Here is a 17,501-nt window from a genome sequence, read left to right as displayed (position 1 = left end):
AACATAATCTCTGACTTTTTTTTTTAACTTGGCTTTTGCTTGATGTGAGATTAACTGAGGCTAGTACCTCAGTGTATCTAATTGGGTTCCATAGCTGCAGTGATGATGGGGCATGGGGTGGGAGCAATGTGTTTTGTAGCTGTGAATGTCAGAGAAGAAAAACTTGTCCTCTTGCCCTCATCAGTGTGGTATTTGGGGGCCTGTGAATCAAACTGACAAGAGATGGGCTAGCAAGAGAAAAGACAGTTTATTTACATGTGTAACATGGGAATACAGAAGAATGCTCAGCCAAGAGTAACTCAGAGGGGTGTTTAGAACTTGGGGCTTATATTCCACCCTGATACATAAATGGGAGGGGAAGAAAGGACACTTATGAAAAACCAAAGGACTTTTTGGAAAGATAATGAGCCCTTAGTGGGAAGATAGAATATTCTTGTGACGATGTCTGCTTGGGTGTGGTGCCGAAGTTTTGTCTCTCCAGGGGTGGGAATTTATGACAAGCGAGTTATTCTGGAAGCCCTGCTTTTTGGTTGATAAGGGATTTCGGAAACTCAAATGTTTTCAGCTTGAAATAACTTCTGTGCTATAGTGGCTTATCTGGACCCCTTCAAGAAATTGATTGCTTTTTCATGAAAGCCTGAATCCTGACATAGGGAGTGAAGACACTCTAATCACCAATTATTGAGATCTGTTCTCAGAACAAATGCGTTGCCTTTCCCGTGCTGTGAGGGCAGACTCGATCAGCAGAAATGTGCCTCTTTGTATACAAAATTTGAGGCACTGGATTCACTTTATTAATATTCAGATGATTGAGGATCCTGCAGTCTAAAACTTTGTAATTAAAACTAGAGTAAATTCTAATACTTATTTTTTTCGCTTTTAATCTTGCAAGAGGTTACCCTCCAGCCCGCCCCAGCTGTCACTTACCGCACCATCGGAGGCATCCTCGACTTCTATGTGTTTTTGGGAAATACTCCAGAGCAAGTTGTTCAAGAATATCTAGAGGTAAACTTATGATATCATGATTATGACTGAGGGAATAAATCCTAAATAGTACAAAGAAAAGTAAATTTAATAGGCAAGCACGAGTCACAAAAAATCTGCTATTATAAGTCGCTGTTGTAAATCTGCAACTACAAATTGACCCTACCTTCAATGATTTATAAAAGGGGCTAGGAAAATAGACTAATATTCTAACATTAGGAAATGGTATCTTGGGAAATGGAATATGTCTTATGCCACCCAATCAATGCTTACAAAGTTTTGTTTAAAATAGAGTATCTGTGGGGTGCCTGGGTGGCTCAGTCAGTTAAGCACCTGACTTTTGATCTTGGCTCAGGTCATGATCTCATGGTGGTGAGATTGAGCTGGGCATTGGGCTCCCCACTAGTCATGAAGACTACTTGGGATTCTCTCTCTCCCTCTCTTGCTGCCCCTCTCTTGTTCCTGTACTTGCTCTCTCTCTCTCTCAAAATAAATAAAACTTTAAAAAAATAGAGTATTTGCTAACTTTTATTTCACATACTTCTATCAGCTCATTGGACGGCCAGCCCTTCCCTCATACTGGGCACTTGGATTTCATCTCAGTCGGTATGATTATGGAACCCTACAGAACATGAGAGAAGTCGTGGAGAGAAACCGTGCCGCACAGCTCCCTTATGTAAGTAAGGCTTTAAACATCTTCCAGTAATAAAGGAATTCCCTTGGGGAATAAACAAAACTGTTTATACTGTCTCCCCCTGAATTTTTTTTTAATATACAATACAAAGATTTTTATATATTCAGAAGGCTAGACATTTTGTTGGGCTAGCCATTCCTTTAAGGAACTAGTTCTTTTTAGTAGGAAATAGTAGAGACCACAATTTTGGAGTTAGGAGGCAATATGTTTGTCTCTGTTTTTCTTTAAAAAAATTTGTTTGATGTTTATTTATATTTGAGAGAGAGAGAGAGTGCGAGCTGGGGAGGGGGAGAGAGAGAGGGAGACACAGAATCTGAAGCAGGCTCCAGGCTCCGAGCTGTCAGCACAGAGCCTGATGTGGGGGGGCCTGAACCCACAAACCATGAGATCGTGACCTGAGCCGAAGTCAGATGCTTAACCAACTGAGCCACCCAGGCACCCCAGTCTCTGTTTTTCTTATAACATTTTATTAGCAAAACTTTCTTATGCTTACTCTATTGACTACATTTATAGAATGTGTTTTTATTTGAATTCTCAAAGGATTTCTTTCCCTAGTTTAAGTGAACAAAAGTGCATAGTACATACACATGATAATAGCATATTTTTATATTTTGGGTGGTCACATCTGAATGTATCTGGTATATCATGGAGAGTGAGGTTTTTCAAGAGTGAGGTTTTGCAATGGGAAAAACCCAGTAGTGTCTGGAATAACACTCTTCTCTCCCCAACCCCAGATACATACGTCCTAGAGCAAGAGTCCATTTCATTCCGGGCTCCACTATTTTCATACAGGCCAAATTAGGAAAAAATAAGTGCCAAAGAAAACTTGAATTACGAGAGAAGCAATGAAACAAAATGTGGGGCAGTACAATGTGGGAGACATGGGACAGACAGCCCCTTCTTCCCCCTTGTCTTGTGGATGGCGTAGGATTTAGGTATGGATATGTTTTTGATAGCCTTAGTGATTTGTTGTAATTGTTGTGGCTTGTTTGTTAGAATGGCTTTTAAGGCCAGAGGGCCAGGCAGCAAGGTCATATGATGCAGTTAACCTGATTCCAGGGGTGGGAGTCAGGTCTTAGGGAAAACAATGTATCCTCTGTTTTTGAAATTACTATTGGAGGAAAAGCACCTAGATGCCAGGGACCGATCCAGAACCCTGTGCAGGGCACAGCACAGAGTGTGTATTGTGGATAATAACAATGATAATAGGACTGAGTCATTCGAACAGGGAAATTCCTGAGCACAAGGTTGTGGACTTTGTGTATTCTTTCAGGATGTTCAGCATGCTGATATTGATTATATGGACGAGAGGAAGGACTTCACTTATGACCCAGTAAATTTTAAAGGCTTCCCTGAGTTTGTTAAGGAGTTACACAATAACGGACAGAAATTGGTCATCATTGTGGTACGTGCCACCCTCTTTGTCCTCCAGGTCAGGTGCTTGCTCTTCCTTGTCGTTACATCCACCTCCCTCTCCACTGCCCCCCCCCCCCCGCCCCAATTCCCAACCTCCTTTCTGTGCCTCAAGCTTGAAGCTGGGTCCTTCACTGTATTTTTCCTCGTCTTAGGATCCAGCCATCTCCAACAACTCTTCCCCAAGCAACCCCTATGGCCCGTATGACAGGGGTTCAGATGCGAAGATATGGGTGAATGTTTCAGATGGGGTGACTCCGCTCATTGGGGAGGTAATTGAATGGGGGATATGGGGGCTGGTGCTGGCACAGGGGCTGTGGCAGTGTGTGTGTGTGTGTGTGTGTGTGTGTGTGTGTGTGTGTGTGTGTAGTTGTCTTGTTGGACACTTTCAGATGCCTTATACACATGGTGGGGATAAACTTGCCCCTGTCGTCTCATCCCCAGACACCTACCAGCCATCTCACTCATGCATTCCCCTCACAGCCAAGTCCCTTTAAACAATAGCCTGCACACTGAATACCCTGTCCTCACCCTCATGCCCCTTCCCTCTCCAGCTGACTGTAGGTGGCTGTCCTCCCCTCCATGTCACTGGTGCTGCCCTGATGGATACCACCACAAACCTCCTAACTGCCAGATCCAATGGAACCATTTCATTCCACTTTGTACTCTGTTTCTTTGTAGTATTTCACCAGTTTGACTACCTCTGCCTCAAACTTTTACTCATCCATGTTTTCACAAGGGTGTTATCTGTTGGTTCAATTCTTTTCTTTTTTTTTATTTTGGAGAGAGAATGTGAGTGAGAGCATGGGAGAGAGAGAATCTTTTTTTTTTTTTCAATTATTCTAAAGTTTACTTATTTTGAGAGAGAGAGAGAGAGAGCGCGCGCACATGAGCAAGGGAGAGGCAGAGACAGGGAGAGAAAGAATCCCAGGCAGGCTTCTTGCTGCCAGCATGGAGCCCAATACAGGGCTCGAACACACAAACTGTGAAATCATGACCTGAACCAAAATCAGGAGTCAGATGCTCAACTAACTAAGCCACCCAGGACCACCTCCCTCCCCCACCCCCCTCCCGAGAGAAAGAATCTTGAACAGGTGTCACACTCAGTGTGGAGCCCGATGCATAGATCATGACTCTGGGATCATGACCTGGGCCGAAATCAAGAGTTGGATGCTCAACCACTGAGCCACCCAGGTGCCCCTCTGCTGGGTCACTTTGTTTTTGTTTTTGTTTTTCCTGCTGGTTCTCTTCTACTGCTTCTGTTGACCCTGTGTCCGAGAGAAAGCAGATAGCAGGGAATACAGAAGAGGAACTGATGCTGCAAACCCACAACTTGTAACAGCTCAGTTGACATTTCAATGGAACTCTCCCACATTTACCATCCTGGGCCTGGGCCTAGACAAAGTAAGTGGGAACTGTGAAGCAGAGGTCAGAGGTGAAGATTAATGAGATAGGTGATGCTGGGTCCATGGATTCAGTCATTTAGGTTTTAACCATTTTTTTATTATTTATCTATTTATTTAATTATAATTTTTAAATTCTTTTTTATTTTTGAGAGAGACTGAGAGTGTGTGAGTGGGGGAGGGACAGAGAGAGACACACAAAATCCAAAGCAGGCTCCAGGCTCTGAGCTGTCAGCACAGAGCCCAATGTGGGGCTTGAGCCAAAAACTGCAAGATCATGACCTGAGCCAAAGTCAGACACTTAACCGACTGAGCCACCGAGGCGTCCCAAGGGCTTAACCATTTTTTAAAATGTGTTTTTCCACAAGTGACCAATCACATCCTCCTGATGTTTACTCTATCCAGAGTGCTTCACATTCCTAACTGGAAAGAATCTGTACCTGGACACCGTGATTGCCATGACCACATTAGGAATCTCTGCAAAGTGCTCTATTTTACTCTATATTCATTTAATTGACTCTGATCAATGTTTTTCTTTTTCTCCTCTAGGTCTGGCCTGGAAAAACTGTGTTTCCTGATTATACCAACCCCAACTGTGCTGTTTGGTGGGCAAAGGAATTTGAGCTTTTCTACAAGCAAGTGGAGTTTGACGGAATCTGGATTGTGAGTTCTTAATATTTTGAATATTTGGTGACTAATGTTCACACGGCATGTATCCATATCATTGAGTCAAGGAACATACTGGGAATAGGAAGAAAGGAAAGCACATATGGCAATAATTATAATATTCCCAATCCTAGTGTGTAAATAATCTTACCAAAACATGTAGCTTAGGACCTAAATCAGATCATTAGATCTGGAAGTAAACTCAGAAATTTGTTTTTTATTTTCTGAATCCAGCTCTTCTTTTAAAAAGGAATGAGCTGAATGAAGTAAAAATAGGTCATAGATGCCTTACGTTGTCACAAAGTACACAGATTGTTTGATTGCCAGTTCGGGGCTCTTTCATTTGGACACGTTGGACAAATTGGCCAGAACCAAGGTACCCAGGTGCATGACCAAACTATGGCTGTGGTAAGGACAAATGTCATGTATAATACCAAAGGAAACCAAACGCAAAGCAGCAGATGTTCAGCAAAACTGGGGAGCTCTAGAGCTAAACTTTTTTCTATTTAGAAAATTCTATTTAGAAAATTCTAACAATACAGAATGCTAAAAAGATGACAGCAAAAACCCTCTAAGATGTTGTCAGCCAAAGACATCTATCATCGACATTTTGGTGTGCGTCTTCCTGGACCGCTCACTTGCCCATCTGTTGGCACAGGCTCGCCCCCTCACTGTCTCCAAATAGGTATTTGTGTGTGTGTGTGTGTGTGTGTGTGTGTGTGTGTGTGTGTGTGTGTGTGTGTATTGATATGTGTGTGCATTTGTAACTATATTTGGATATATAGAGAATGTGTAAGTTGATATATATGGAATCATATAAATTGAAATCTTTTTTTGCCTAATGTTTTTGGAAATTTTTCATTTTTTTTGTAATTATAGACATACAGCATTTTGAAGGGATGTTGAGAACCTTCTCTGTGAAGCCTTCAATGGGTAGAGAAGACAGGATCATCTATTTCCCTCCATGTGCATAAGAACCTCTTCAAAGACAAAATATCTGGAATCATTTCTCTGAATCCTCAAAAAAAGGGGAAGGCAAACATCAGTACAACATAGTTACTTTTCCTTAGTGGTAGTTTTGTTCTTTGTTTTGTAGGATATGAATGAAGTTTCCAACTTCGTTGATGGTTCTGTTTCAGGATGTTCTACGAGCAACCTAAATTACCCCCCATTCACTCCCAGTAAGTCTTGGTGGTAGTGTGATTAAAGTGGCGATGCATAGTTGGCATTTTTAATTCATAACGATAGATATGAACAGCCTGGAAAGGGAGTTTGGACATAAATCTGCATAGGCAGGGGCTAATGTGGGTAATATATACAGGAAATTAGGAAAGAAAAATTGAAGCACTCCATGCTTTCCTGAATAAGGTATAAATTTGAAGGGGGCCATCTAGTCTTTCCACCTACAGTCTAAGCTGTTTCTAGGGGAAGGTCAAGAGAAGATACAGTGCAGAAGCCAGAGGCTAGTGGTTAGTTTGTGTTGCTCTCGAGTGCATACGCCCGAAGGTCATCAGGACTTAGCAGAGAGAGACCAGGTAACCGGGCTTGGTCTGTGGATGGCAGTGAAGCTTGGTGACTTCAAGAGTGTGAAGAACAGACATGAACCATAAGGATGAAAAAAAGCCAGAACCCATGGCCTTGAAGGTCAAAGTCAGAGTCAGTGAATATGATGCTGGTGAGCTCTGATGGAACTTTGAACAACACCATCGCTCAGGGTATGGCCCCAGAATTATGGCATTTATCATAGTTTGAAGAAAGCTAGAGGCTTACAGACACATTTCATCTTGATTAAGGGAAGAATGACTTAAAGGGAAGACACTAGCATTATTTAAATGACTTATTTTAATGACTTAAATATTTAATGACTTAAATGACTTATTTAGCATTATTTAAATGACTTATTTAAATGACTTAAATAAGAATGACTTAAAGGGAAGACACTAGCATTATAGTGTCTTAGGAATACTTCCAATCTGGTAAGAAAATGGGAAAATGGGGGTATCTGGGTGACTCAGTCGGTTGAGTGACTGACTCTTGATTTTGGCTTAGGTTGTGATCTCATTGTCATGAGATCAAGTTCTGAGCTGGGTGTAGAGTCTGCTTAAGATTCTCTCTCCCCCTCTCTCTTTGCCCCTCCCCAGCTCGCTCGCTCGCTCTCTCTCTCTTTCAAAAAAAGAAAAAAGAAAAAGAAAAGGAAAAAAATAGGAAATTGGGGCAGATGGGCCAGGAACTTGGGTGGGGGAGCTACAGAGTTAGCACTTCATTCTTTTGGTGACAGAAACTATTTATGTTTTAGTCTAAGGGAAATATGATAGTCAAATGGTTTTGGAAATATTAATCTGACATTAGTATGAGTATGAATTAGAAGATCAGTCGATCGGAAGTAAATAAGCTATTAAGAAACCATTGCAGTAGTTAAGATGAAAAGGTAATTCGGATCAGAGTCAGAATGGTACAATGGGAGCAGAAAAGAATGGGTGCATGAAAGAGATTGGGGAGTCAGCCTTTATACTATCGTGTCTGAAGACAAGGGGTGAACAATGAATTTACTCTTTCATCCAATATTTCTGTTCTCGAACCACATAATTTGGCTCGGTTTGAAGAATTCAGATTCAGTCTCAAATCTAATTGAATCCTCTGGCTTCCAGATGCCTGCCTGTAGTCACATGAGCACCCGGGGTGGAAGAATGTGCATGGGTCGGCACAATTTATTTACATATCAGAGAAACTACTGCAAATGTATAACCCTCTGGTAGCGAGGAAGCGGTGTGATCATTTACAGGATGGCCACAATAAGCCCCGCCCAGAGTGCCACTGTTTCAGGTTCTGCAGTAGTCAAGGAGCAGGGAATGTGCATCTCAGGCTCTCATTGACTGCTCCCTCTTTTGCCCCAGGAATCCTGGATGGGTACCTGTTCTGCAGGAGCCTCTGCATGGATGCAGTGCAGCACTGGGGCGAGCAGTACGATGTCCACAATCTGTACGGCTACTCCATGGCGATTGCCACCACACGGTAAGGCCCCTGTTGCTACGACTCGATACACCATGAAATTATTGATCTCGTTAGGTGCCAGCTACCAGGGTGTTGTTTTTAAAAACTCTGAAAGATAAATATGGTTATTAATACTGAATGAATGGAGAAGCCACCTGGCCCATAGGGAAGAAGAAATCTGATAAATATTTGTGGAATGTATAAAACGAGAGAATGGATGAATAAATAAATGAATGAATGGGTGGTTGGAAGAAATAAAGACAGGTAACTTGACCAAGGGCAAAGAGTTGATACATTGTAAAAGCAAAATTTAAACTCAGTTTTGCATGAGTCCAAGGTCCATCTACGTTCCTCTGTGCCACACTGTATAGACAGGAGGGGATGTGCCTCAGGGCTTTAGATACTGGCTTAGCATCCTTATACATTGCTGTGTCCACCTTTGTGTATAGACTCAAATTCTACAGTGAGGGAAACGTCCTGAGAATTGACTGCACTTACTGTAGCTATGGCAGCAGGAAGCCAGACTGAAACCACATTCAGTCATTAGCAAAGTCATAGCATAAGTTTAGCCTTCTTGAAAGATGTTTAAAATATTATAGAGTGAGTTTTTAATATATGCATGGACTTCTAAAATATAGATGATATATATTTATAGTTACTTATAAAAGTACACACATGCATCTATACATTTAAAATGTCTTTATACTACAAAATTACAAGTGAAGTGTTTCTACTTTAAAAGAATTTAAGTTCTAAAAGGCTGTTCATAAATTCATTTTTGTGTATGTTTAAAATCACACAGTGTGAAAGATCCATGGACATACATCTATGTAAAGTTAGATTTCACCTTTGTTCCATAAAAATTGTATACCTCTAGTTACTAGCCTTTTCAAGGCTGCTTTTAAAAGTCTTGGGCGTTATGGATTTAATAATGTACATAAAACACCTTAAGACAAAGCAAAACAAAATGTAAACATACGTAAAGGTGCAGCCTACTTCCACAGCAACTCTGACCCTACTAGGAAGGAGCTGAAAGAGAATGAGGTATGAACTTTTGAGATCTTCGGCATTATCACTGTATCTGCTAGGTTGAGACACGCTAAGGTCACACATTGACTACTTAAGCATTTCTCCCCTTCTAGAGCTGTCAAGACTGTGTTCCCTAATAAGAGAAGCTTCATTATAACCCGTTCGACCTTTGCGGGATCTGGCAAGTTTGCAGCCCATTGGTTAGGAGACAACGCAGCCACCTGGAATGATCTCCGGTGGTCTATCCCTGGCATGCTCGAGTTCAACCTTTTTGGTATCCCAATGGTGAGTCCACGTCCCAACCTCAATTCCCAGAAAGACTCATCCTAGAAAATTTTCAAAGTGTAAAGCTCACCTCTCCTACCCTTCCTGGCCCAGGGATTTAGTGTCTTGAGAACAATGGCTTCATCTACATCAGTATGACTCTGATACTACAACATTCTTTCCTGCACTATCTTATTAGGATAGAAAGTGCAACTTTGAAGTGATATCATTGGAATATTTTTCTATCAAAGTATAATATACACGAAAAAGTACACATATACTTAAGTATACAGTTGATGAATTTTACAAGCTGAACACATCTGTGTATCCAGTACCTAGACGAGAAAACATGACATTGCCAGGTCCCTAGAGATGGTTTTGACATCTTTTAGTTAAATTCAACATATATATTTATGGAGCTCTTACTGTGTGCAAGGTATTAAGGTAGGTATGCATGGTGAGGGGGAGAGAAAAGCATAAATGTAGTAACAGAAACACCTTCTATTTCCCCTGAAAGTTTACAAATTTTACATATATTTTATATATATATTAAATTATGAATGTTTGTATGTTTATATAAATTTATATGTATATAGGTAAGCTAGGGACATATAAATTAAATGTTGAGGGAGATCCTGAGAAAGAGACTTACTAATCCTGACAAAATTACAAGAAACAGGGAGTCAAGGAAGGGAGTCAGGAGAAGCTTCATGCAAATGGTTGCACTTGAGTTTTCCCTTGAAAAGTGGGTTTATGTTATCAGACTAATGGGAAGGTCATTTTCAGATTGAGAAAGAAACAGGAGGCAGAGCAGTAAGGGGGTGATTGATGTGGCTCTAAGGATTGGTTTGTAGGACTGGAGTGGTAAGTGATGCTAGAAAGGTACGTTAGAACCAGTTTTGAGGAGCCACCAGCTCAGCTGTATGGAGACCCTGGAAACTTTTGAATAGGTGAGTGATAGAACCCGATTTAGGCTTTGGAAAGTTAATTCTGATAGTGGTGTGGTCAAAATAATAATATCAACAGTATTTCTCATTCTGTTCATCAAAAAACTGTTGCATGTCAACTGTTTTACTTACAGTATCCACACTACAGAATCTCGTAAAACTCCGTGTAGCTAACTAACGGCCACTTTAACACAGGGAGGACGCTGAGGCACAGAAGGGTTGAGTAGCTTACAGTCATCTGACAGTAAAGAGTGGACATGGGATGTAACCCATTTCAGATCACGCTATATAAGCCTTCTCTGTAAAAGTTGGCAAAGTTCAGTGGGAAGCAGGATGATGGAAGTGAGGTGTACATTCTGTCTGTGTGTCCCTCCAGGTCGGTGCTGACATATGTGGCTTTGCATTGGATGCCCCTGAGGAGCTCTGCAGGCGTTGGATGCAGCTGGGAGCGTTTTATCCATTTTCCAGGAATCACAATGGCCAAGGCTACAAGGTGAGGCTCCCAGGAGACACGATAAGTTTGGCACACGTTAGAGCTGGGCCTGTCCGCATCCTCGCCAAGACATCTGTTGAGCCGACCTCCTACCTGGTGCTTCACTTAGCCTAATTTGCAATTAACCAGGACCTCCGAAGATGCGCCATTAAAATGCCCTGCTGTCACAGACTCTGCTATTTGCACTGCAGCAGTCTGGGAGATGGCAAGTCTATGAAGGTATTTATCAAACGTCTGTACGTTCGATCTACATTGCTCATTTTGTAATGAGAATCAAATGGGGGAACTACTTAAAAACTATTGAAAAGGCAGTCTGCTGCGAGAGCTGTCCTGAGCGTGATGGAGGTGGACAGGCTGCAAGGTGAAGAAGGGCACTTACTTAGTGAAGTGATCCCCCCTTGCCACCCGTACCGCTCAGAGGTGAAGCTTGTACCCTAGGCCCTGGGTCTTTCAGGAACGAAACTCTTGGTTCTGATGAATGGCGTCTGGAGTTCTCCAGTTGCTTCTGTCATTCTTAGCTGGATCATAATCGCAACCTTTCCTTTCTCCCAGGCCCAGGATCCTGCCTCCTTTGGAGCTACCTCCCTGCTGCTGAATTCCTCCAGGCACTACCTTACCATCCGCTACACCCTGTTACCCTACCTCTATACCCTCTTCTATTGGGCCCACAGCCGGGGGGACACGGTGGCCAGGCCCCTTCTGCATGAGTAAGTTACCCTAATCCGTAGGGATTTTGCTTTTTTAAATTTTTCTTAATATTTATTTTTGAGAGAGAGAGAGAGACAGAGTGCAAGCAGGGGAGGAGCAGAGAGAGAGAGAGAGAGAGAGAGAGAGAGAGAGAGAGAGACAGAATCTGAAGTAGGCTCCAGGCTCTGAGCTGGCAGCACAGAGCCCGATGCAGTGCTCAAACTCATGAACTGTGAGATCATGACCTGAGCCGAAGTTGGACGCTTACCTGACTGAGCCACTCAGGCGCCCCCAAAGGGACTTTGTTAATGCAACTGGTGACATGGACTGTTTCAAAATATTGGAGTGAACAGTGAAATACTTCTATTTTTAATAATAGATAGAATAGTCCATTGGTATTTGCAAGGCAGGTGCTGCCTACGTACTGTTCCCGAGGTATATTTAAGTGTTTTAGCCTATTCCCTTGGGGATAGAACTAGACCAACATCAGGGAACTTTGGGATCTTTTCTTTGTTCTGCCACCAGTGAACTCTTTATCTTAGACAAATCATTAAAGTTCTGTCATCCTTCATTTCTTGATTCTTAGTTTAAAGGATTTGAACACTTGAACAGGATGGTCTCTTCTGTAATGCATTATGTTCAGGCCCTGGGATGAACTTGTCATTTACACAAAAATAAGAATTTTACAGAGGATTTCTAGAATTCCAGAATTTTTACTGCCAGCCAATCCAATGAGCATCTCCAACTTAACTCTACAAAAGGGCACGGAACAGTCTTTCCTTGTCAAAATTCAGTGAACTCCCTTAAGTGTCTGATGTTCTAGACCCTCAGGCACGTATCTTCTATTATGATTATTATTCCTATTATTATACATTCATTATTTTGAATCAGTGTTTACCGTCTCCTGGAATTCCCTGTTAAAATAAGGCAGCTACCCTACAAGAGAATTGAGTAGGATTTTATTATTTGCTATTTGTTGTGATTACATCCAGTTCTTTCTTGATGGTCAGCTGAAGCTTTAAGATGTGTTGTTTCACTTTTATTGTATTTAAAGGGGCATATGGCGAATAGACTTCAGTCTGGACCCTGCCTAGCATATGTCCTGGAATAAACACCTGTGTCCAACTAGGGGGAAGAAAAGGAGGGTTCACAGATTGGGGGACGTGGGTCTGTCTGCCACAGTGGTGGAGGCAGGGGTCAAGTACATGTCCCAGAATAATTTAGGGGTTACCGCAGGCAGGCAGCCTGCATGTTTTGGACAGTTGTGGGGAGAGTTGTCAGGAAGCATTGACCCAGATCTCTGTGAACGTCTCTCTGATCTCCAGGTTCTACAGGGACAGCAACACGTGGGATGTACACCAACAGTTTTTATGGGGACCTGGCCTCCTTATCACTCCAGTTCTGGAAGAGGCAAGTGACCCACAGAGGCACACAGATGGCCTCCACTTCTTTTCCTGCTGCCCTCCAAACTCTTCTCTTCCTGGAACAATTTATCTTCTTTTTCTCCCAAGCCCATTTCCAGCCTCCATGGCTGAGTCGGCCCTGAAGACAGTGTGCTGAGGTTTGGGGAAATTGGGGATCTGTTACTTACATATTTTTTTCTATGAGTCTTTTTTCTTGACCAAGAGTCCAACCAGGGTAGAAGCATCTACTGGGACTCTGTGTTTAGGGACAGTCCTGTTCGTCATTACATTCTCACAGCTCCTTGAGGTAGAGGCAGAATGGAGCAGGGGCCCAACACCCTCTCTAAGGTTGGATGGAATTGGGGTGTGATCTCTGCCTCTTCCTCTTAGCACCTTGTGGTCTGGGATGGTTCCTCGGCTGGAAAGGTGAGATCATGAGAGTACCCGCCACTGGGGACAGTTGGGAGGATTTCATGAGTTAATGTAAAGCTGGAATTTTTGCCACAATGTGTATTTCAATATTATTATTATTCCTGATGGGATTCCACTGGGATTTTTCTTTGGGTTTCCAAGTTATTGCTCCTATTATTCCTATTAGAAGAAAGGCACAGTTTGATAACAGAGAAAAGAAAGGCTGTTTTTGCTCTCTCAGTATATGGTTCAGAAGCTCCCTTGGGAATGCTAAGAAATCCATCTTTACCCTTCAGAGACTGGGCCATGAAGAACAACAGTTTGTTTCAATTTCAGGGTGCAGAGAAAGTGATGGCTTATATGCCCGATGCCATCTGGTATGATTACGAGACTGTAAGTAGCTTTGACTTTTCTTAAACTCCTCATGACCACAGCTGCATAGACAGGGTCCCTCCCTGGAGACAGGAACATCTATCCATGCACCTAGGAGTGTTTTTTCCATGTTTTCTGTAATTTCATAGCATAAGTCACTTAACGTCAGTCATGATGAGATCCGGAAAAAACCCACTTTCATATACTTTATTCAACAGTAGGATAAGGGCAAATGGCAGAGGGTCCAATAGGGAATTTCAGCCTGGTCAGGAGTCAGCTGACTTGTATAAAACTGTCAGTTCATCTGCTGTAGGTGAACTGGTGTAAATGCTCCCCCAAATTCCTAAGTGATGGCGAAACCTGTTGCTCTTAATTGTTTTTCCTTCCTCTCGTTCGATTGCCTGACTAAACAGTAACTCAGCTGGGTGGAGAAAGAGGGAGCTGTAGATAACTCGGCGCCTGGAGAAGAGGTGGGGCATGGATGTGCTGTCGTAACAGGTGCTTGATTTGTGTGCTTGCCTCAGGGGGCCCGAACGAGATGGAGGAAGCAAAGAGTGGAGATGGAACTTCCTGGAGACAAAATCGGACTCCACCTTCGCGGAGGCCATGTATTCCCCACACAACAGCCCGCCACCACCACTGTGGTCAGGTACAATGCGGCGGGAGTTTCCTCTAAGGGGGGTGCTGCTGATAAAGTTGGTCATTGCTGTTCCCATCTGTTGCCCAGGCAGAAGATGCTGAAGCTTTATGTGGCGCGTGGGGAGGAAGGGGATGGGGGTGGGGGGTGTGGTCATCAGACACTGTGATTTACAAGAAGTTGTGGAAGTTGTGGTTTACAAGATGGATGTTGAAAGAATTTAATCCCTGTTCTTTAACTTTTTTTAATGTTTATTTATTTTTGTGAGAGAGAGAGAGAGAGAGAGAGAGAGAGAGAGAATGTGAGTGGGGGAAGCGCAGAGAGAGAGGGAGACACAGAATCTGAAGCAGGCTCCAGGCTCTGAGCTGTCAGCACAGAGCCCAATGCGGGCTCGATCTCATGAACCTTGAGATCATGACCTGACCCAAAGTCAGAGACTTAAACGACTGAGCCACCCAGGCGCCCCAGTCCCTGTTCTTTCTTAAACCGCTGCATTTCTCCTCAAAACACACTGACTGCTGGGGTGGTCATCCTTCCTGGTTTTCCCAGGACCACTTCAATTCTAGCCCTGAAAGTTTCATGTCTTGGGAAGCCTCTCATTCTAGCAATAGCGGTCTGTTGATCACCCTACCTGGTTGGCCAGATCACCCATCCATCGTGCTGTGCTCTTGACTCACTCATCCTCATTTCTAGGGACAGCGAGTCCATGTTTTATTCCCCTATAATCTCAATTCCCCATTCCTTTCCTCCCATGAGCCATTTCTTTCTTATGATGCAAAACAAGGTCCAAAAATTACTTATTCAATTCAAATCACCCTCATACCCCTGTTTTCTCCTTTACAACTCTGTGATTCTGAAATTATAGACTCCATCTGTACTAAAGAGGTACACAGTTCTATCTGTCTCTAAAAGTATTAGCTTATTTATTTTTAACAGACTGGGCGTTCTTTGGAAGTTAGAAATCTTTCTTTTCCTTTGAACTTTCCTTACTACCTTAATTTTTCAAATTGCAGGCTTTTTTTTTTTTTTTTTTAATGATACTTCTACATCTAATACCAAATGGTTTCCTTTCCTCTAGCTGTTCAGCTTCAGGCTATTCTGCATGCTGATACTAAAATTATCTTTCCAAGATGAAGATTTTTGACTTGTTGCTCCCCTGCATGAAATCCAGACTCTTTCATGAGTAGGGGTGTTCAAGGCCAATCACAATCTGGTTCCAAGTTAACTACTGTGCCTCCTGATGCATCGGAATACACGCCTATGGACCAGCCACGCCCCAAACCTCTGGTCCTCAGATATACCCATCTATCCAACTGTGTTTGGGCTTCTGCACTTATTACCCTCTCCAACATCCTTCCCCCGTGCCTTCTTAACGACTCTCCAAAGATTTCATCTGCAAGATATCTTCCTCAATTCTTCCAGCAGAGAGAGTGCTGCCACTCCAAACTTTTTAAATACTCTTTTGTATACTTCTAATTATTTTTTGCTCTTTAGCTGACTTTTTTTCTTTCCTTAATTTTTTTAATGTTTATTTATTTTTGACAGAGAAAGAGAGACAGAGCTTGAGTGGAAGAGGGGCAGAGAGAGAGAGGGAGACACAGAATCTGAAGCAGGCTTCAGGCTCCAAGCTGTCAGCACAGAGCCCGACGTGGGGCTCGAACCCACAGACCGTGAGATCATGACCTGAGCCAAAGCCAGATGCCCAACCAACTGAACCACCCAGGCGCCCCTAAGTTTATTTATTTTTGACAGAGAGAGAGATTGAGAGAGAGAGAGAGAGAGAGAGAGAGAGAGAGAGAGAGCTTGAGTGGAAGAGGGGCAGAGAGAGAGAGAGACACAGAATCTGAAGCAGGCTCCAAGCTCTGAGCTGTCAGCACAGAGCCCGACGTGGGGCTCACAATCTGTGAGACAGTATGATGTGAGCTGAAGTCGGACACTTAACTGACTGAGCCACCCAGGCGCCACATTCTTCTTAATATTTTAAGCATTTCGATCATAGTTACTTTATACCTTGTATTTGGAAATTCTGTTGTCTAAAATCCTTTGGAGAAACCAAATTATTTTTCATTGCTTTTGCCAACTTTCTTTCATGCTGGCTTATCACCTTGTGTGTTCAGTAATTTTTTTTGTGTTTCAAATGTAGTGATCTTAAGGATCCAAAAAAAGTCCCTCCAGAGGGGATTTGCCCATTTCTTCAGTTGTGAGTCAGGACTTCTTCACCTGAGGTCATCTTGAGCTCCCTTCAAAGACCATGTGTTGGGTGGGTCTTTTAGGGTGTCTGGTGTCCTTCAGATTATCTAATCCACCACTCCTAGAAGTCTTCCAACTTTTGTGTCTCTCTTTACTTTCTGCCTGGATTATTTAGTGAATATGTTTAATCTTCCTTATAATATTTAAGGTCATCCATCAATAGAGTTGTGATCTATTTATCTTTGTGTCTCTTGGACTTGCTAACAAATGAAAGCTACTTCATACATGTGTGTTGAGTGAAAGCAGGTGATTTGGTTGATAACAGAACCTGACTTGCTCAGGGCACAGTGGAGGGCTGACATGTGAAAGAAGAGAAAACGTGAGGTCAGTGATGGGCCAATGGTATCAGGAAACGGGGAGGTAGTCCAGGAGAGTCATGAAATAAGGAGGGATTCCACATGAAATGGCCCTTTCCCCCTCCTTCTCTATGCCCACCTACTTCACCACCTTTCTGAGTCATGTTTTGTGCTTCATACTCTAAATTATGAAGCAGAGAACTATAGGGTTTGATTTCGCTCTCAAAATGAAATAATAATGAATAATCAAATTAGGAAAGTTGCCATTAAACTTTATTGTATTTTGTTGTTTTCTGAGTCAAAACGGTTCTTAGGCAGAGAAAACAAATATATCCCCCAACCATAATTAATACTTCCCCTTCACGAGTCATCTCTAACATGAGGCTGAACCAATTATTGTCTAAGATCTCTTTCTCTTCTAATAGTCTGTTTTCTAAGGAATAGTTGCACCAGCAACTTTTATAGTAGCTATGCAGGGATTTTGGCACTTAAATTCTGGCCTCCTACATAGATGTGTATTGCTAACGTTTGCAGTATTTCTGCCTCCTGTGACGTTATTGA

General features: G+C 42.6%; 1 protein-coding gene across 1 annotated transcript in view; it reads left to right on the top strand.

Annotated features, from left to right (window-relative positions):
• Positions 1–17,501, top strand: part of MGAM (maltase-glucoamylase) — an 89,873-nt gene that overhangs the window by 29,744 nt on the left and 42,628 nt on the right. Inside the window, exons 10-22 of the mRNA XM_086688354.1 lie at positions 893–1,005; positions 1,535–1,660; positions 2,952–3,083; positions 3,247–3,363; positions 5,044–5,157; positions 6,257–6,341; positions 8,055–8,172; positions 9,294–9,465; positions 10,768–10,884; positions 11,437–11,591; positions 12,897–12,981; positions 13,722–13,778; positions 14,282–14,406. Coding sequence (XP_086544480.1) covers positions 893–1,005; positions 1,535–1,660; positions 2,952–3,083; positions 3,247–3,363; positions 5,044–5,157; positions 6,257–6,341; positions 8,055–8,172; positions 9,294–9,465; positions 10,768–10,884; positions 11,437–11,591; positions 12,897–12,981; positions 13,722–13,778; positions 14,282–14,406 — 1,516 coding nt within the window. The remainder of the gene's footprint in view (positions 1–892; positions 1,006–1,534; positions 1,661–2,951; positions 3,084–3,246; positions 3,364–5,043; positions 5,158–6,256; positions 6,342–8,054; positions 8,173–9,293; positions 9,466–10,767; positions 10,885–11,436; positions 11,592–12,896; positions 12,982–13,721; positions 13,779–14,281; positions 14,407–17,501) is intronic.

Source organism: Puma concolor, chromosome A2 (genome assembly GCF_028749965.1).
Source record: "Puma concolor isolate L17-30 chromosome A2, mPumCon1.1.hap2, whole genome shotgun sequence".
NCBI classification, from domain to species: Eukaryota; Metazoa; Chordata; class Mammalia; order Carnivora; family Felidae; genus Puma; species Puma concolor.
The sequence above is the reverse complement of the archived record's forward strand: the minus strand, read 5'-3'. Positions and strand labels throughout refer to the sequence as shown.